This window comes from Poecilia latipinna, unplaced genomic scaffold, assembly GCF_001443285.1.
Source record: "Poecilia latipinna isolate Pla-1442-1.1 unplaced genomic scaffold, P_latipinna-1.0 Scaffold60, whole genome shotgun sequence".
NCBI lineage: Eukaryota > Metazoa > Chordata > Actinopteri > Cyprinodontiformes > Poeciliidae > Poecilia > Poecilia latipinna.
Window position 1 is genome coordinate 253126 of NW_015112676.1, and position 21550 is coordinate 274675.

A 21550-nucleotide genomic window follows, 5' to 3' on the forward strand; every position below is an offset into this window, starting at 1 on the left:
GGGGGGGGGGGGGGGGGGGGGGGGGGGGGGGGGGGGGGGGGGGGGGGGGGGGGGGGGGGGGGGGGGCGAGCAGCCATTTGGTCATTAGACTGAAGCTGTTCCACAGCAGCCCTCTGTTGTCCAGCTGAGCAGCACCATCCATCAAAATCAACAAATGCTGATAATAAGTGGCAATATCATTAAGCCGCGGCCAGGTCTCCTGAGAGCAAACACGCTTTCGCTGCAGTCGGAGGGTGGGAACTTCAGCTACAGTCCCCTGCAAAAGTAATCACACCTGCTATTCCTTTTCATATTTTCACACGTAATGCCAAAACTCAATGCATTAAACAAAAGATCTGCGGGTTTCAGAAAGTAATATTTAAGACTTTTAAAAACTTTTTTTAATGCCAACTTGAATGAAATTTAAAGCAGACAAAAATGAAAATATAAGTCTTTGTCCTTTTAACACTGGAAATGACTCTCTGCCTTAGCCTCATTAATTCCCAGCTTAAAAGATTTTTTTGCACAGAATCCACCTAGCCTCATATGGATTGGCAACCGAAGCGAGCCAGTGCCTAAAGCGACAGTCACTCCGCCAAATGGTAATAAATTTGCGCTTAGGCAACGTCGCTCCATCTCCATTCATTTCCTATGTACTGTAGCTTCTCCGATGAGGCGACAATCGCCAGTAGCGCCTCTTCCATCCAAGTGACCGTTGCAACTCGTGTACGTGAAATTTTGCGCTTGTATACGTAGACTCACACGCGGGCTTGCAACACGACACGAGAAAGTTGAAAAATGTTCAGCTTTGGTCAACGTTGGAGAATCTGTTGACAAAGCAGCTGTTGCTCCACAGAGTGGTAAGATTGATGAATTACTGAAAGAAAAAAAATATATTATCCATGTCACAAAGTGAACTACATGTGGTGGAAAAGAACCTGAACACACGGTGCTGCTGTAGAAAAATGGTGGTGGCAGCATTATGCTGTGGGCATGGAGCTAAGTACAGAACAATATTGAAAGAAAACATAATTTCCGCTCAGTTTATGCCTTTTCCATACGGTTCTGTGTTTTTCCATGTTGGGGGTGCGGAAGATAATTGTTTATTTTGTGGGTTCGTTTTTATTGATCTGTGCAGCCTGTTGAGTTGGTTTTAGTATGAAAGGTGCTTCATAAATAAAATTGATTGTCAACACTGAACATCACTCAAAAAATTATTTGTTCTTGCTTATCTATCGCAGAAAGTCTGAATAAAATAAATCCAAGCTTAAGATGTTACGAATAGGGAGTATTGATAGTTTTAAAAACAAACGAGCAAATCGCATCTTTCTACAAACATGCCACCATGTTCCCAGACCTCTGTGTTTGCGTGGCCAGAAATGACTCATTAGCTTAAAAAAAAAAAATCCTGTAACTGTGTGAGGCTAGTTAGAACAGCCTCACACAGTCACGCAGCATCACGTCCAAGATTTTCCAAAATCCAGTAAACCAGTGATCTGCACGGTCTTTTAAGTCCGCCCATCTCCCTTATCTTTTTCGTCTGGAAAGTGCGAGAACTTCCGTGTCCGGCGAGCATCCCGGCTCTTTTCTGCTTTATCCTTTTTCTAGCGGCGAGTCGCCACCTACCCCGCTTTCAAAGCCTGTGAAATTCTTTCAAGTGAGACAGCCTCCAGCTGAAAAAAGATAAGGCTTGAGCTCTTCATAAATATGACAGAGAAAGCAAAACGGTGGAGGGAAAGGAGAGAGGGGCGGGGGAGACAGAGAGAACATGTGGGAGTACAGTCAGAGAGAGAGCGAGAGAGACATATGAATGCAAAAAAAAAAAAGGAAATGAGGAAGGTGGAAGACAGATGCGGAGACGAGAGGAAGAGGGAGCGATAGCTGAACGCTGTGAGCTGAATGAGTTATGAGCTGCAGCCGCGTTCAGCTACATTCATTCCCCCCTCGTTATCACAGCCATGATAAAGGGCTGCGTAGCCTCTTTTCCTTCCCCCTGCCCCTCAGCTACCTGCTGTCGCTCTCTGCTGTCGTAGCCCTGCTACCTGGCTATCTGCGCGATCTCTCTCACTCCACCGCCGCCTCAAGAAGGAATGCGGGCATTCATAATAAAAACAGGCCGCCGTGAGGCTTATGAGGTTTCAGCCTGCCTCTCTTTTGCTTTTCTTTTGCGTTTGGTTGACGAGAATCGACAAGAATAAATAAATGAAAAGCAAAACAAAAAGCGACGCTGTTCGTCCACTGGCTTCACGTTCAGTGGTGTTTTGTTAGATTAGGTAATGGTAGTTACGTGCAATGTGCATAACGCTGCCTCCGGGCTGCTGCTGCACCATTAACATGGAAGGTTACACGGACCTTCAAGCCAAATTGTAGAGCAGATCAACAAGGAGATAAGTTAGTTCATGAACTGGTTACAAAACCGACCTGACCCCAGTTTAAAATGCCTAAAAATGAAAACAACTTTCTTGTCAGATAAAGACAAGAGAGACGTGATTTTCTTCAACAACAAATCCTAAGCATAAACTTGACACCTATTCCTTTTTGTTTTAAAGGAAAGTTGAGGAAATCCTCATCCCTAATATGACAACTTAAAAAAAATAAGTAAGGTCATAAATGGTTAACGTTCCAGAAGGTTTTCAGCTTCTATTTTTCCTCTTATTTCCTCAAATACATTCAGTGCCTTGTCAAAATATTTTCCATTTGGTCACATTACAAATACTTACAACATTTTTATTGGGAATTTATATGCCAGTCTGGCACAAAGCAGAGCGTGATGGTGAAGCAGAAGATTAGGAACAATGTTTCACTTTGTGACAAAGTGTGATATCAAAAAAAGGATCAAGAAAATGTGCATTAATTGTAATCTTGTAGCCACATTATTTAGCAATATTATAACAATCACATGTTTAAAATCTTTTTTTTTCATAACAAAAATGTAAAAAAAAAAAAAAAAAGGTAAAATGAGTGTGAACACATTGTGAAGCACAGCAGAATTATTGGATTTGTTTCTGGCCAAAACCCAGACAGATTTCATATTTAATCCATGAAGCACACAACACCTTGCAGATAAATATTGAGCAACTTCAAAGTACAACCTGGTTCAAGGATGAGAAACATTCACAATACCAAAATAAAAATTCCCTTCATTCTAATTAAATCAAGCTTATCCATACCAGCAAAATCTACTGGATCTTATGAAGAAAATAAACTATTAAAGTTCAAATATATACATAAATAACATTATTTCTATGCAGTTCTTCAAACACAGGAACTGCATGAACTAACCTTTACTTTTACCTTTTTCTTAGATAGAAATTATCTTTTTACCTGTATATTTTCAGCCAAAATTCTTACCAAGGCCTGTGGGGGGGGACTAAAGAGTCATAGCTTGCAGACTCCCAACCTAAACTAACCACTCCCTGATTGTCTTTTGTTCAAATGTATTTACAGATAAGAAGAAAAAAAACAAAAAAAAAAACAAAAGTAAATACAAGTAAATTATGATTGCATTTCTGCTTCATCTAAGTTAATTAGGTGAGTGTAATTATCTTTGACTGCTGGGTGCATCTCTGACTGACACTTTTACCTCCAAATAAAGCAGCTCAGACAAGATACTGTATTTAAAGTGCTGGTTTGTTTCCAACCCGAGCTATTTTTGTCTCCATCAGATGTAGGAGATCCAGTTTGTCACCTTGCCGACACCTTTGCAGGAACATCAGGGTTAAAAGTCACGGCAAAAAGAAAACCTAAAACACAAACGCAACTAAATTTCTGATTTTTCCCCCCCCCAAAGTTCAGAATCAAACTGATTGGACTCTGTTTCTACTGCGTTATGTGGGGAAACATGCTGATCACTTACTCTGTTATTGGCCACACAGATGATTCTGCCATAGCAGCAGATCATGAGGAAGATGAGGCTGAAGAGAGGCACGTACCATCTGCAGAGACACGAAAAGATGAAAAACAAAATGTGCAAAGGGAACCAGAACACATCTGATGCTGTGTTATTTGCGATATAGTTTACTTGGCCTCCTTAATGACTTCAAGGAACATCACGTTAAGACAGAACAGGCATCTGGTAAGAAATGGTTACTTTACATAATAATACGATGCTTTTTAGCAGGAACATAACTTGAAATGGTCTTTTTTGGATGAGTTTTGGGTTCAGGTATCGGTTAAAAGTTTCACTTCTGTTTTCAACTTGAAACTGATACTCTTAAAAAAATGTAACAGAGAGTAACTAAATGATTCTAGCACTTTTCCAGTCATGCTAGCCACTCAACGCGTTTCATAATGCAGCCACATTCACAGAGTTACACTCGTTCACACGCCAAAAGGCAGATCGGTTCAGTTTGGAGTGCCTTGCCCCACGGCATGTGGTAAAGGAGGAAGCTGGAATCAACCCAACAACTGCTCTTCACCACTGAGCCACAGTCGACCCCCCCTAACAGTAACCTCATTTTTTTTTTTTAGATGTCTGGTCAGCATGCCTTTTTACCACTTTCGCTGCTGCAAGCAGTGCAGCTGTTTTCAGCGAAAAGATCTAAAACCCTGCAGGAAAACCACTTTTTCCAACACCAAACAGTAGAAAAAACCTTTTTGTGCTGAACGTAGCGAGGTATGTGGGGTTAGAAGAAAATGTATCTTTTTTAGAAGTTTATCGTGACCAAAACAGAGCAAAAAGGAAGCTGAAATGTATTCAGTTTCTACTCACAGCAGTAGTGCAGCAAGGTAACTACATAATTGTTTGTTGAGGAATGCACAGTGCCTTGGAGAAGCATTAACTAGCGGGGGGGGGGGGGGGCAAAGGAAAAGACATGAAAGAAGGTTGTCTGGTTAAATGAGGAAAAAAAAACAATTATATTTATCTTGTGTTGGTCTGTCAACATAAAAATAAATAAAAAAACACAGAATTTTGTGGAAGATGTTTACCAGGAACTGCAGTCTAAAGACGCATTCACACCAGATCCTGTTTAGTCAGCTTTAATCAAACTCTAGTTCATTGCCTTGACGGTCAGCTTCATTTGTGGAGGTGTGAATGTGCAGTCAAGCTCTGAGGCGGACCAAAACAGTGAACTCTGGTCTGCCTAAAAACCTCAGTCTCAGTTTGGTTGAAGTGAACTCTGGTGTGATTCGAATGCACATGTGAACGCCAAGCGGACCGGAGAGTCCTCCAAAAGCGCTTGTGCTAAGTGTACCATAGCGCAGGGCATTCTAGGTAAATGCAACCAAAACAAACACGCAAATCCAAGCGCTAGGACAAAGGACACAGTTGTGTTCATGTCTTCTTCTGAGGTTTTCATCTTGTTTCCTTCAGTGGTTCATAGTGCAGCACCATCAGAGGTGATGGGTGGGGGGAGGAGCAGCACTCTGTGAGAAAACCACACTAGCTGAAAATTTAACAAAAGTTGCAATCAAACTGAGTCCACCAGACAATCAGGTGTGAAAACGCCCTAAAAGACTCTCGACGATTCTCTGAGACGAGTGTTGAGGGCCAACACTGCACCGCCACATGTGAAATAGATGCTGCGAGGAGGACGCACAGCATGTAAATTAACAGCAGGAAAACCCCTGACTAAGCACCTCTAGATGTCACCGCGCAGAGTTTCCGACCGTTGAGAGGTAGAATAAAAGATTATGCAAGCAGAGTGACAATATTGGAAATACACCACCTTCCTAAGGGAGTGAGGTTTGCCAATCAGAGGAGGCGTGGGTGCATAATATGTCAGGTATTTTGTGAGTGGATGAAAGGGAATGTGGCGGGCAAAGGAAATGAGAGGCTGGCTTTGTTGGAGTGGCAGCCTTGTGTTGTGCAACCTCCTGGGAGGTGATGTAAGCCGCGAGGAGTTTCAGCCTCTCCCTGTATTCACCAAACAGGTCTTTGTCTTGCTTTGATAGACAGGTTCCTGGTCGCCACAGTAACTCGGAGTCAGTCACGACCGCGCCGCTCGGCACCTTCTGAGAATCTGGCACTGGAAAAGTCTATCTTGTAAAGATACAAGGTAGAGCGTAGGACGGCTACTGGAAGTTATAAAAAGAGAAAAACGTCGAAGTGACATTTAAAACAAAGAGGAAGATTGAATTTGTCGCTGACCTATAAATGTGTGGCCAGACTCTTTCAAAGGAAAATGGATTGGGATTAAATCTACATTCCTGTGCCAGGAAAGTCCTTGGCATGAATCCTCCACACAGCATCTTTTAGAAGTCTTTCAGAAGGCAAATACTGGGTCCTTGACCTAATTTAGGCTTGCCCATGCTTGAGACCCATGCCTGAGGATGGGAAGAAACTCACTGAGCACAATCGACCTAAACTTTTCTCTAAAAGGAGAATCTGGGACGGCGGTATGAAGAGGAGGGAACCTATGTTTCACATGTCTGTGCATTCTGATCTAACAGAGAACGTAAGCATGCCGATGAATACTCTCCCTGCCTTAAAAACTTCGGCATGTGGCTGTAGGCATGAGAACATACGTCTCTTTCTACGCCGTATTCCCTATTAATTAATGTGTCCTTCACAATTTCCTTCGGCCCTTGTGTTTGCTCTGTCCTTTCATGCTTGTGTCATTCATTCTTCCTCTCTTGTATCCTTTCTTACTTCCCTCTTTGTGTCCTCCTCCAAAGACCCTTCCTTCATTTTGTCAAACACTTCCTCCATTCTTTCACCGTGTCCTGTTTTTCCTCTTCCTTGTGTTCTTCCTTTGCTTTTTCTCCCCCTCATTTCCCCCTCCTTTCCTTCATTCCTTGAGATGGTCCTTTCCACCATTTTGTCTGTCCATCCTTCCTTCCTCTCATCCTACATTGTGTCCTCCCTCCTTTCATTGTGTCTGTCCTTCCTTCCTTCTTTGAGACTTTCCCTTCTCCCTTCGTTGTGTCCTTCCTTACTTCTATTATTGTGACATTCCTTCCCTCGTTGTTTGCCTGTGTCGTTTCCAGGTTCCCTATTTATTCATAGTGACAGTAAATTTTCTATTTGAGAACGGGTTTAAAGGACTGAAGAGAGAGGAAATTTGAGTCTGGACAAATATGAATCCCCCCCCAAAAAAAATTGTTGGACCTCTGCGGCATGCACGCATCCGCGCCATGAACACCGCCATGGGACGATGATAAAAGCTTTTCAAGGAGGGGAGACCTGCGCGAGCGTCACCTCTGTGTGATTTAATAACCTGCTCGCTGGAATAAACAGCGTCCAATTACGCCAGCGCCCGTCCCGTTAATGATGGAAAGACGAGCTCGGGGAGGGGGATGAGGTGGGGAGGCGGGCGGATTGGCGGAGAGGGGATATGAGGGGAGGGGGAAGGGGGGGTGGCCTTTTTAACGATAGTGTAGGGGGCTGTGAGGAGGAGAGAATGACGGGCGGCAGCTACAAAGTGCTCTAATTAGCATGATAATGATCTGCCATTAGAGTCCGCTGTGCTCTACAGCTGAGCACTACCCGAAGAGAGCAAGAGGGAGACAGAGAGGGGGAACGAAACAGAAGCGCGGAGTGGGCCGCAGATGATAAAAGTGAGGACATGAATAGAGGTGAGGACATAAAGGTGGAGGAATAGGCGGCAGATTGTGGCTCGCGATCGGAAGGGAAGAAAAGAGAGAGAGAGAGAAAGAGAGAGAGAGCGGTTCTTGGTGATTAAAAACAGGGTGAAGGTGGGAATCAAAGCAGCAGCAGAAAGATGCTGATCCTCACAGATCGACAACGGGAGCATGCATGAAATACAGATGACCAGAGAGATGCTGTGGATGGCATGAGCATGTCAGAAGGTCATAATCAATAAGAACAGATACAATCTCTCGTCTCCCAGTGCTGCTTTATAGAGAAGAATAATGCCCAACTGAGAGGTTCAGTATACAGGAGGCTTAACTGCAGCCATCAAGACTTTGGTTTTCCTGTTTAATGCATCAAATTACTGTAAAAAAAAAAAAAAAAAAAATTCAACTGTGGATACGAGCATAACAATTTGCATGCTCACCACTCACCTCATATGTTTTTCATATTTGTCATTAGCCACTTGAATTTCAGGACGACGGTCATTTTTCAAGATGGCCGCCATCCAATTACTGTCACAAAACTTCACCCATTTTGATGACTTGGATGAACTTTATATCACATTTATTTTTGACTTTAGTCATCGTAATCATGCAACCTTCAAGTAATAAAACGTAGCGAAACCAGATGGTAAAACTGAAACTGAGGCTGTTTGCGAGTCTCACACCAGCTGACGACTGGATGGAGACGAAGACATGTGGCACAGACTCGGAGAAAGTCATCTTAATGGTTAGCGTTAACTTCCGCTAATTGTTCTATGTGTTTAGCAGTGTAGCGTTAGCCACTACTAATTTTTTACATGCTTAGTGGCTTAGTGTTAATTTAAGCTATTTTTTATGTGATCAGCAGAACAATCTTTTTTTTTTCTTTTCTTCAATAAAGCAAGCAGCTGGGAACAACTGTGCCAAGTTAGGTTCTTGTATCTGCATGTGAAACGTTTTGTTGAAATATTAAGTTATTTGCTGCACTGGTTCATTCACTTAGACCTGAAAGGACAGCTTTTAAGAAGGAAAACAAAGGCAGAGTTTGTAAAGTGAAGGTTGTGCATTATTGAATGCAGTATTGTATAATTTCTTGCAAATGTATTCACACCACTTGAACTTTTCCACATTTTGCAACCACAAAGTTCAATGTAACTTATTGGGACTTTATCTTATAGATCAACAGAAAGTCACATAAAGCTGTCGAGTGCATAATATCTTTATTCCGATACCCCTAAAAAAGTCCAGTGTGAACAACTGACATCACAAATCACTTAATAAGTAAATCAGTATCAAGAAGAAAACTGCTGTTGAAATAAAGCCTTAAACCCTATGACTGGTGGAAAACAAAATGAACAACGTAAATCACCCTGAACACACCATCCCCATGGTGAAGCATGGTGGTGGTGACATTATGCTGTGGGGATACTGTCTTTTGGCAGATACAGGAAAGCTGGTGAAGGTCTAGGAGAAGATGGGTACAACTAAACACTGGAAAATCCTGGAAGAAAACCTGTTAGAGGCTGTATAAGATTTGAGAACGGGCAGGAGGTTCACACTCCAAACATAGAACCAGAACTGCAACGGAAAGGTTTAGATCAGATTCATGTGTTGGGACAGCCCAGTCAAAGTCAAGGCCTCACCCGATTGAAAATCTGCAGCAGAGGTTAAAAAAAATGACACACTCATAGTTTCACCATTCAATCTGACTAACTTTTAAACTTTGCAAAGAATGAGGAAACATTTCGAACTCTACATATGCAAAAAAAAAAAAAAAAAAAAGCACATACTCAAAATGACTTAATGCAATATTTTGAGTTCGTCTATCACATAAAATCCCAAATAAATGTGGCCATAATTCCACTTTTTGGGTAATATTTGTATTGAGAACAATTAATTAAATAATGTCACTCAAGTTAAATCATCAATTTCTTAAAAGAGTTGAAGTAATTCATTGTAGTAAGCAACTGCTGTTTAGGTCAAAATATGGGTACAGACAGTTGTACTGCAGTATGTGAAGGTTCCCACTTTGTAAACGTCGCTCAGAGATCTAGGTCCCCTCTTGGCAACTTCTTTAAAAATGACTAAAAGTCAAATCTTCAGTTATATTATGGTAACAGAGCTGTAAAGTACATTTTATATCGGGTTTTTGCTTTTTCAACAAACTAGAAACAGAAGTCCCCTCTTGGCAGGTTAGGCTGACAGTTGGTAAGATAGGTGTGTGTGTGTGTGCCCACAAAGTTTGTGATTGTAACATAATACAACATGTCAACCTTTGGAATGTCTTGTAGTAATTGAGTGACTATGCTTGAAACACAAAAGCTAAAGTGTGCAGTGTAAATCTCTTGAACACACCTTAAGGCATTGAAGGAAGTTCATTTAAAGCTGAAGCAAAGTCTCAAGATCACAACATGCTTAATATGTCCCAATCTGGGCCGATGTGTTTACCGAAATGGCAAGGTTTCCATTTCCACAGCAACATAGTAAAGAGTTTTTCTTTTAAAAAAGTCCAACTGATTCATTTGTGAATGTCATTTTCACAGCTGTATGTCAGTGGCACCGATGACACACACCAACTAGGGACTTCTTAAGAGCGGTGACTCAGCTAAGCTCCGGCGCTTCCATTTGCTGACTCAGCCCCTGAAACTCTGCACCTCCATCTCTCTCACACACACACACATGCATATATACAGACACACACACACACACTGTCCTCTGCTTTTTATTCACCTTCCTCTTTCATCCCCGTTCACACCCTCCTCCTCCAAAGTTCCCGTCTCCTCTGTTCTGTCTGCGCGCTTCGCTGAGCTCTGATGAAGACACACTACAAAGCAAGGGGGGAGGAGGGGTACGGGGGGTACAGGGGGTACGAGGCGGGGTGCGGGGTGTGGGGGGGCAGAAACGAGGACAATCTATTTCTCTCGCTCTCCCTCCTGTCCTGCTCCGCATCCGCACGTTCCTCCTCTCGTGCTGAGTAATTCCCTGTCTCACTAACTGTATCCCGTATGCCATCCCTCCCACCTATTTCATTTTTCACCTTTAACACTGCACACTTTGCCCTCCCACATGCTGCTGCCAGGCTGGGTGTATGTGTGTGTGTGTGTGTGTGTGTGTGTTTCCCACCCCCCCGCCGCCCCCCCCCATCTTCTTGACGGGTGCTGCCTTGGCCTCTAATCTCCCGTCTGGTTTGATGTAATTAGAGCTAATGAAGATTCCCTGATCCTCCGAGTGCCGCGTCCCCCTGGGCCACAACAGCGCGGAAAAACCAGACAGAGCCGGGGAGCAGAGAGGAGCGCTGATAAAAGAGACACGAGCTCGCTTTAGCACGGCTGATAGCTGTGTGTTGTTCTCCGTTTGCCTGCGTGTTCTCTGCGTTTGTGTGTGTGTGTGTGTGTGTGTGTGTGTGCTTATTTGTTTTAAAAGATTGATTCCCTGCTGATGCTGCAAGCAGCAATGCGATTACCTTGGCTCGTAGAGGGGAGCCGTGCGCACGTGCGCGGATGTGTGTTTAAGTACGCGCACCGCGGGGATTGGCAGGGCACTCGCAGGCTTAGGACCAGCTGCAGAAAGCAGCAGACAGGCGTAATCCGTCATAGCCGTCCTAAACAGTTAAAACCACAACGTAGCGGCTCCCACTAAATCGGACAGAGCGGAGGGAGACACACGTACTTCAAGGAGTCGGGGGTGGGCTCCCCTGACATGTAACCCTTCACATTTCCCCGCAGAGACAGCCCTTCTCTTCCCCCTGCTCCTCCCAGTCTCACCCCCTCCCCTCCATACAGCTTTGGGGGGGAAAAGCTTTGATGGCAGCGCTGAAAGGGTCTACTTACATCCCAAATCTCCAGGCTACGTGATCGTCTGTGATCCAGCTGGGGAGAAGAGAGAGAGAGAGAGAGAGAAACAGAGAGGGGAGAGCGATGAGTGGGCTGCAGGGAGAGCGGAAGGGGAGACTTGTGTGACTGCGGAGAGGAAAAAGCCGTGCAGCTGCAGCTATTAATAAGCGGAGAGTGGAAAGAGAGAGCCGAGCCCGGAGATTATACGGCTCTGTCCCAATTCTCATTCCGCCGCCTCCTCACCTCGGCCTCTTCCCACTTTCTTTCCCCTCTCACAACCTTCCAGCAGATAGTTGACCGTCATCTGATGCGTCGATAATTGCCAATTTTTTTTTAAAACTCTTACTTAAGGGAATCCAGAGTTAGAACAAGGGCCTTAGCGAAAGCAGGAAACTCACCACCAGGCTCCCGCGGGGCCGTAGCAACCTCTCAGCAGCGGCAAAGAGGCCATGACCAGAGGTAACCCCCACGCCATCAGATGGTAAAACCTGACAAAAATCAGACATTTAACTCGTTATAAAAGCAGTTTCGTCCAAAATAATAACTTCAGGAAAATACAGTCCGAGTATGAATCAGTGTTTTCGTTCTTTAGTTCATCCCTTCTGTTGGCATTGCCATCAGGGTCATTTTTCACATGCCAACGAGCGTCTATACAGCCAGACAGCCAATTACTCACACTGATATAAACTATAATTAGCCTAACTGTTGGGGACAAGATGATTTTCAGAGGATATCTTTGGATGAAAGCGGCAAACAGGGTGTGTTCTCACTCAGCACGTCCTGGTGATGTACAGTCCCTTGCAAAAGTATTCACACTCTTCAAACTTTTTCACATTATTTTCGTTTTGCAAATCGCCAACTTCAGTGTATTTCATTGGGTGTTCCAATGATAGACCGAGAAGACATGGTGAGCAATTATGAAGTTGAGGAAAACTCATGCATGGCACTTCTTTATAAATTTGGCACAAATGTGAGCCTATGCTTTGGAATATGTGCCTCCACAGCTGCACAGCTTGAGGCAGACATTTTTGCCCGTTCGCAAAATATCTAAAGCTCAGTCTTGTGAGTTGGAAAGAATCTCTGAATATCACTTTCAAGTCTTTCTACAGAGTCTTGATTAGATTTAGGTCCAGTGTATACCTAGGTAGCCCGGGAAAAAAAAATAGCGCCTTGTTCTACGCCTTACTTCTCCAGAGAGATTAAACCCTCAGCTATAGCGTAACGATTGCTTGCTGGAGGCGTGGACTCTGCTGAAGTTTTAAAAAAGTGGATTGCTAATGTTTTACCATGACGCATGCAAAGAGCCCGCTATGCTATGAAGCTTACCAGAAATTGCGTGCGCTGTAAACCACCCCCCTCCACTGCAAAAAGAGAAGTGCTGAGTGGAACAACATCTTTGCCAGCAACAAAATGTCTTCAGCATTCCTCTCGGTCTGACTTTAACAGCTCGACATTTGTTCGCTACCTCAGCTTTCATTGCCAATCTATACCCCTTACTAGCAGACTCTAATTCAAAAACAGCGCAGAAAATCAAAGTCGCTGTTCACAAGTCTTCTTTCTGTTCGCCAATTGGTCCAACTGAAATTCTCCCAATTGGGAGAAATCTGACGGAGCACTGATGGAAGTTGATAATCGAGCAGAACTGCGTAGTAAGGTAATGTTTAGGTCAAAACAGGAACATGCTCTGATCTAAACCATTCCACTGCAGTTTAGGCTGTAATTTTAGGGTAACTGTCCGGCCAAAAGGCGAACCTCCACCTAAGCCTAGGGGCTTCTGCAGCCTCTAATAGCTTTTCTGCCGGGATCGTCGTGTATTAAGCTTCATCCATCTTCCACTCAACTCTTAAAAGTGTGTTGCTGCCACCACCGTATTTCCCTGGGAAGACGGTGTGTTCAGGGTGATGTGCAAAGTCAGTTTTCTGCCACATTTTGTCCTTTGTTTGAAAGGCCAAGAAGTTTATTATGAATCTGACTAGAGCACTTCTTATACATGATTCTGTCTTTTTCAGTAATAGCCTTCTTCTTGATGCTCCGTAACAGGTCAGATTTGTAGAACATAAAACTGATAATTGTCGTATGAACAGATTCATACACCACCTCCTCCAAAGTTGCCCTGAGATTCTTGGCTTCTTCTTTGAATTGTCTTGCCAGTCAGTAAAGCCGGGTGGACATTTTCTGGGTAGGTGTAGCACGTGCTATACCGTTTTTGTACTTGGATGAAGGACAACACCGATATTGGGCTTCATTATGCTCGTTTGCACTCCACACTTTTTAGACCGAATTATGGTCGCAATTATGAGCTGCTTCGTCACATCAAATCCTATTAAAATACTTAGACGTTTGTGGCTGTAATATAACGTGAATGTAAAAATGTTCAAGACAAGGAATCTTAAAATGTGAGAACCAGTCTGCCTCTATCATGTAAAAAATTTGAGCTCTTTACTGTTTTTAAGGGAAAAGGTTAAAGAGGCTGCAGAGACTCATAACTGAAATACAATAGCACCAGCTTTTCAAGACGCCGGTGTAAGTGTGTGTGCGTGTGTGTGTGTGTGTGTGTGTGTGTGTGCGTGTGTCAGACAGACAAGGTGTGTGGCCCAGTGACTTGGGCGCCTGTGTTGGGAGTCGATACTTTATAGAGCGTACAGCGTCGCCTGGTCAATAGAGTGGAAGTCCTCCCCTGACTTGCTCCGAGTACGGTCAATCGAGCAGTAGTGACACGGCTGACACGCTTTCGATTCCCCTCGAGTGGTGTGCCACACAGACACACACGTTCTGTCACTCTACGTCAGAGGGTCGAGCCGCGCGCCCCTCGAAGCCCTCCGCCTCCCTCTGACTGACAGCGCACAGCGCGCTCGGCAGGTGGAGGAGGAAAAGTGACGGCGGCGGGTTTAAATAGAGCACATCGGTGGGTGGGAGGGAATCCAGATGGAGGTTGTGTTTGGAACGAACATGAGAGGGCTCGGGAAGCAGTGGGAGGAAATGGGAAACATTTGGAGAACGAAAGGCACACAGAAAAGAAATAATAAACAAAGAGTCAGGGAGGCGACGTGATGTATAAAAATGGGGAAATCTGTACCGCCAGCACATGGCTGCAATTCGGTGTGGTGGGGAGGGAGCGGGGGAAGGGTGGTTGTTAGGAAATCATTGTCGAGAGCTACTTCCTCGCCCCAACCCAACTTCACGAACACCTCACAGGGCCTTTGAGGGGGAGATGACGAGGTCCGGAGCTCCACACAACATGGGTTTAATGAGGCACAGCAGGACGGCACTGCGCACAGCTTTACACACACACACACACGCAGCCCTCGCAAGGCACAATCTCATTTCCCACCGCCTCGCACCACCTTTTCTCTCCCACTCCTCCGTCTTTGGCCATCTTTCTCTTCCCTCATCACACGCTCACTTTCCCTGGATTCCTACTTTTTTAGAGGCACATACGCAGCTCTACCCGCGCACACACGATCCAACTCCCTACCCGCTCTTGCATCCGCTTCAATCATTCTTAGATCATAAAGCCTCCGTTCTCCGTCTCCTCTGGCGATTTGTTCATTCATAAACCATCGCGCTGAGCCGTCAACTGAGTCGAGCGATACTGTGGGTGTGAAAGCCAGAGCGTGGGGGGAAGGTTGGGTTAAAGAGGCCCGAGGGGTAATTGCGCATGCATGCAAAGCTGAACCCCACCTGCCAAAACACATAAACTTATCACAGGCTTCTTATGTATTATTCCTGCCATAATTCCACGCTTTTCCAGTCCATTTTTAGAATGTTTTTGAAGTGCGAATAGAAAAGTTTGCTATGAACTCGTGACCGATCTTTTCTGCAGTGGGTATGTATGTATGTATGTATGTATGTATGTATGTATGTATGTATGTATGTAGGTGGGTAGGTGGGTAGGTGGGTAGGTAGGTATGTAGGTATGTAGGTAGGTAGGTAGGTAGGTAGGTAGGTAGGTTGGTTGGTTGGATTTGGGGCTTCTACCAAAAATCCGTCCATCCTTTACTTTTCCACACTCCAGATCTGAATCATATTTCATACTCTTGACTCCATGTCAGAAACTCTTATCAAAGTTCGGTCAGCAAACAGCAGCTCCACTGACGCCTCTTCTCTGACTCATCTGAACCTCAGTTTCCTTAACCCCACCAAACAAATCTCCTCCCATCGTCCTCACTCTACCGTTATAGGACATGTGTGGCTTTGAATCAAACTGATTCTCGCCTCCTACTTTGCCCTTCCAGGGCGCACATAAAGCCATCTACTCATGAGTTATATCACCATTATATTGTCTGGCTTATTACTAATCAATGCAGGAAAACTCCCATGGGTGGTGGCGGTAGGGAACCCACTCTAAAGCACATAAGGTGTTGTTTTTTACCCCAGCTGAAAGTAAAAACATAACTTGCAATGAAGGTGGTTTATTTTTTCTGCCTTCAATTTTCGTATATTTTTAAATGTGTGCTTCTACCAACAGAGCTGGGCACCAAGTATGAAGATTGACACACACATACACACACACACACACACACAAAGGCAAATTCACACTTTGCTGTGAAAAGTGCTCATGGGAGTATGAGCGACCACAACACGGAGCCAAAAAGCGTGAAGATGGGTGGGCACACACCACGCGCACACACACATTGAGACACACTTAACGGCTGACACTCCCATTTCAATTAGAGTGTCAGCTGGCCGAAAGAGGAAGAAGAGGAGGCGGCAGGGGGGAGGGAGGGCTGTCTGAGCTTGGTGGGGAGACACATGCTAATGTAGACCAAACACATGCACAAAACGCAAACACGTAAAGAAGGACGCACTTTAAACAAAACAGGAAACAAATACATGCAGAGTGGGAGAAGAAGAAAGCGCCACTGGAGAGCAGATATGGAAATCATTCAGCGATTAATAACTGGTCGTCGGTGATTTAATTCGTCTTTAATGGCTTTTCTGTTGCATGTTTTTCTCCCAGTTTTAAAATCAGCTTTAAAGCGTTAAAAAAAAAAATTGAATAGGTACTCTTAAGCGATAGCGGGCCAAATTACTCACTTCTCATATCTGTTGGTGCTTATTTCCCTGACCAGGTTGAGATACAGGTTCAGGGTAATGAGGCAAACCCAGGCCAAGGCACTCCAGTCTGCAGAGAGAAAAACACCAAGGTCAAATTACAGCCCAGCTCGCCGCCACACACCGCGCACCTGCGAACGTGCGTCCCAACACACACACACACACGCGCACGCGCGCGCACACACGCACGCACGCACGCACACCCACAAGCCCGTGTGCGACAGCGTGTGCGCACGCATGCGGGCATGCATGCGTGCGCTCCACTTTTGATAAATGAAGGCCCATTCTGCAGTAATATGAGGGAAACCTGTAGCTTTGGGTGATGGATGAGAGGCGGGAGCTCACGGAGAGATAATGATGAACTGTGGAAACGCAGGAGGAGATAACAGGAGAGAGGAGGATGGGAGCGGGTGGGGAGACAGAGTGGACATGAGTGGAGGAGGAGGAACATTCAGTCAGATTGACGCCTATTTTAACGTGCGGGAACTATTCAGGCCCTAATCCTTTTTGTCACGTACACATTTTATTGTTTTTTTTATTATTATTATTATTCAGTTTGCCACAAGGAATGCACAACACACAGGAAGCATGCAAGAAGGCACTCTGATCAATTTAGAACAAATCTGAACGTTTTAGTCAGCATGCAAGTCTAGTCAAGTTTATTTGTTCACCACATTTCAGCAAGGGGCCGTTTCAAAGGGCCTTACATCATAAGAACATAATTCAGTCACCAATTATGAAACGAGCAATAAAAGTTACATTTTGTCTAATGCCATCATCAAAATGATCGAGCAAATACACATCAAATATGCTAATCATAAAGTTTCAGTTGTTATGAATCAAAGGCAGCTCATACAAGGTGGCTTTTCAACCTTGATTTAAAGGAGTTTGGTGTTTCAGCAGTTTTGCAGTTTTCTGGAAGTTTGTTCCAGATTTGTGGCGCATATGAACTGAAATGCTGCTTCTGCGTGGTTGGTTCTGGTTCTGGGGATGCAAAGCAGATGAGAAGCAGAAGACCTGAGCGGTCAGGAAGACTGATACAACCAACAGCAACAAGACGTTGGTGTATTTTGTTGCCAAGTCGTTCAGTGACTTATAAACCAAGAGAAGTACTTTGAAGTTTATTCTCAGGAAGCCACTGTGAGGATTTTGGAACTGAGGTGATGTGCTCTGTCCTCCTGGTTTGGTTTAATATCTTCGTGCAACTAAAGATGTAAGTATTAGTATAGATTTAATGCAAAAAGTGAACACAGTACCGGCAGTGTCATGTTATGGGCATGTTTTCCTTCAAGAGGAGAAGCGAAGTCTGTCATAGCTTTTAAAGCCAGGCCAATTTCCTTCAACTTCAGAATTGTGCCCTATCTTGTGCTGCTATGTCAAACAAAATCCCATTTAGACACACTAAAGTTTGTTGTACTGTGGGAAAAAAAAGAAGACTAAAACTTTTCCAAGCCATTGCATTCAGTGCTAAAACCTTTTCTCTACCTTAATTTTTAGCCCCTTCAAAACAGTCAGTGTGTGCCTCTGTTTATTCGAATACAAGCGAGCACAACCCATACGGTACAGCACCCACACTCTTCTCACGCTTAAGGAGCATTTGAAATGAGCTATGTCTAAGCCGGAAGCGGTATTATCACAATAAGTCACAATTACTGTCATTGCAAATGTGCATTATGTAACCAGAAAGCAGCCGAAGCCTTTCTTTAGCTTAACGACACCGAGCTCAGCCTCGCCACCTGTCCGGGCGCTGCCCTCCTCCCGCCGTCTTCCATCATTCCAAGCACATTTAATAACATTTGGTCCTCGGAGTTAAAAGCTGATTTGAGTTTTGCTTCTCCAGCTAGACTTGCTGACGTTCGTGCCTCCAGCTACCCCCTCCAGCACCGACTCCACTGGCTATTATGCTGCATGATTCAACAATCTCGGTTAATAATCCGTCTTGACAATTAAGGCTAAAGCCCGAAACGCCACTTGTGCAGACAGAAAAAAAAATATTCTTCCTGGAAAGTAAATTTGGCTAAAATTCAGAGAATCGTAGTTTTAGTTCCACCTCTTAAGGTTCCAGGTAATTCTGAGTTACATAGCAACGTACCGCTCCGTCATTGAACTAGAGCCGTCTCCTCAAACACAGGATGATGATGAAACACCGAGATGCCTCATTCAGGGCGTCTCAAGGTCTGACTCACTGACGGTAAAGAAATTTCTGGCACAGCTGAGAGAACACTCCAGAGAAATGCTGGTCTAGCCACTTCCTTAACGTCAAATTTACTTGAATTTCTTTTTAAGAACATAAAAATGTTAGAAATGTCGCATACATCGCCAGCAAAGGGAAAGCGCTTCTTAGTGTACTCTTATCGTCTTTAAACAACACTAGTGATCGAGCAGTTGGGTAAAGCACGCATTCTCTCTTTCTCTCTCTCTCTCTCTCTTTTTAAATCTAAGTCTTGTTTTCTAGCAACTTTTCAGGTTTAAATGTTTTTTTAACGCAAGCCTAACATCACAGCATGTTACAGAAATTTGCACACTATTTGCAATCTTTAAAAGCAACAGCAGCACTTAGTTTTCCACGAATGAGAACAACAACAAAACTAGGTGTGAGCTGGATACCGTAGTCTAAAAAAATAAAAATAAAAAATTTCCATCATGCTACACCACGTCCACCAGAGATCTCACTGTCTGCACTGTAGTGCCTGTTCCTGCATACTGCCTGTGAGATTCCTACAAAACACATTCTACCTACCCCCCACCCCAAGTTCACAGAAAACAAAATGGATGCTTGCTGATATTTTCTGTCATAAAAAACATGTATAGTCATGGTGTGAAAAATGAAAGCAGAGTTGCAGATCAATCTCTTCAGGAACAGCATTTTAAAACAATAGTTGGCAAGCTTCAGGGAGCAGAACTGTGCGACCTGACTAATTGACCAGCTGACATCCAAATTGACATCAGTCAAGTGTTACTTTGTAAAGAGCAGAATGGCAAGATTTTATTATATTATATTAACTGTGTGAATGAATACGTTACATAATTTCAGCAGAAGTAGGATTTTTTTTTTTTTTTTTTTACTCTCCTTTAAATAAAAGCATTTAGATCACATTATACAAGTTGGGTGTAAATTGGTTGTAAAAACCACATTACTGTGATTTTTTTTTCTTTCTTATAGTTTTTAAACTGTGAGAATCTCATTCTGGCTCAGGCCTTGACATGCCACCGTAATACTTGATAGAAGCCTGCCAAGAAAGCAGTAATATCAGATGACTGCAGAAGAAAGCACTTGTAAGCCTTTTGAACAGTCAATTTTATAATTGTGAGAAACTGCCCTTCTGTCACCATTATCAACTTGCACTAACTGCCATATTATTGTGCACAACTATCTGTAGCCTAGAAACTACATCCGAAATCCCTCACGAAAGTCGTCACGGAGTTGTATTGAAAGAAAGTTATTTTGTCATAAAACTTTAAGCAATGACTCCTTGATGTGATGTGCTAAAGAACATGAAACTACGTGAAACTTAAAGTTAAGCAAAAAGAGGCCAACTGTTCTTAAAGTAAAACTGAATTGTGTGAAATCCTTACAAGTAGTCTGTATCTCACCAGAGAAGCTTTTTTAATAATCTATTTTCTGTTAAGTTTCTGAGTTCCTGTTTGTTTTAGATAGTGTGTAATTTGCTGCTAACTGGGCTGCTAAATGAAAAAATAAGGCAAAATGGCATGCCTTGTTGTCCACTGCATTCATGCCTGCACCACTCAATAGGCCCATGGTAACATTGGAGGAGCTGCAGAAATCCACTGCTCAGGTGGACCTTTCTGTCAACAGGGAGTCTATGCACTCCGCATATCGGGCTTTCATAGAAGAGTGGTCCAGTTTGCAGTTCTCCACATCTTGAGGGAGGCAGCAAACATGTGGAAAAAAGTGCTTTGGTCTAAATACAAAATACACATCACAAACCATCTCCACGGTGATCATGCTGTCTGGGACTGGGTTTGGATGGAGTCAAACACAGGAAAATACTGAAAGAAAATCTCTTGGATGCAGCAAAAAAACTTAAAAGGAAATTCAGATCTTAATTCAATCCAAGTGAGGATCTGCGACAAGACTTGAATGTTCACAGATGCTCTACATCCAATTGCTGCTTGAGCTATTATGCAAAGAGGAACCGGCAAACAGATTTAGCCCCCAGATGTGCCAAGCTGGTGCAGACGTACCCCAAAAGACTTGCACCTGTAACTGCGGCACACAATGTGAATCCACAGAGCCTTGACTCACTGGGCTGCACGCACCTTCTTTGTAAAGGGATTTTTGAAAATGAATGTATCTATTTTCTTCCGATTTAAAGTCATGCACGACTTTGTCTTGATCTCCCCCATAAAATTCGCAATAAAATACATTAAAGTTTACGGTTGTTATGTGACAGACTGCGGAAAAGTTCAAGGGGGGAATGAATCATCCTACAAGAAACTCTACAGTTTTATTGATACCATTATCCTCCTCTGCCTTTTGAAAGACCAACCAGCTTAAATTTGGGTTTACATTTAAAACCGTTCTTCGTTTGTTGTTGTTGTTGTTGTTGTTGTTTTTGCTGGAGCCACTCTTTTCACATTTGTTGTCCGTAAACATCAAATCAATCAGACACAACGCAGACATCTGATTGTGGACATGTCGTGCCCAAATGCAAGACCAAGAATTTAATTTTCACTAGATTGCTAGGTTGGTGCTTCTGAAGCCATAAGCCTTCAAGAATTTTGACCACAATAATGTTATGAAGTTAAACCAGAGTCTTCAACTGAAACCATCAGTTTATTATGTAATAAACGCACACAATGACCCGCATCATTCCTGGAAGAAACTCCCAACTTGTTTAGGCACATTTTGCTCAGGAGCGATAAAAAGGAAACGACAAAGCAATATTATTTGCTGTGGTGATGTACGAGCTCGGCATCAGACGTGTGTTAGATCGCAGCTATTTTCTCCGCTCCCCGCCCGGCTCGTGCAAAGCCGTGCCAGCGAGCAATTAATTTAAGTCTGCCTTACCGAAGTATGTCAGCCACCAGGCCTGGAAGTTGCAGAGAGATCCCTTCGGATGGGTTTCGCCCTGGAGAACGAGCGAGAAGCAGCATAGGAAAGCATTTAAAAAAAGGCTCAGCCACAGTCTGCTTTGAGTGTA

General features: G+C 43.8%; 1 protein-coding gene across 8 annotated transcripts in view; it reads right to left on the reverse strand.

The window, feature by feature from the left end:
- Positions 1 to 21550, reverse strand: part of LOC106962244 (cyclic AMP receptor-like protein A) — an 84223-nt gene that overhangs the window by 54508 nt on the left and 8165 nt on the right. For 4 of the 8 annotated variants that reach the window (XM_015056572.1, XM_015056534.1, XM_015056549.1 and 1 more), the window contains 5 exons: positions 21418 to 21478; positions 16368 to 16455; positions 11729 to 11818; positions 11328 to 11366; positions 3836 to 3914 (listed from right to left, as the gene is read on the reverse strand). In XM_015056572.1, the coding sequence (XP_014912058.1) occupies positions 3836 to 3914; positions 11328 to 11366; positions 11729 to 11818; positions 16368 to 16455; positions 21418 to 21478 (357 nt within the window). The remainder of the gene's footprint in view (positions 1 to 3835; positions 3915 to 11327; positions 11367 to 11728; positions 11819 to 16367; positions 16456 to 21417; positions 21479 to 21550) is intronic. The other 4 variants (XM_015056557.1, XM_015056566.1, XM_015056579.1 and 1 more) reach the window with 2 other exon arrangements.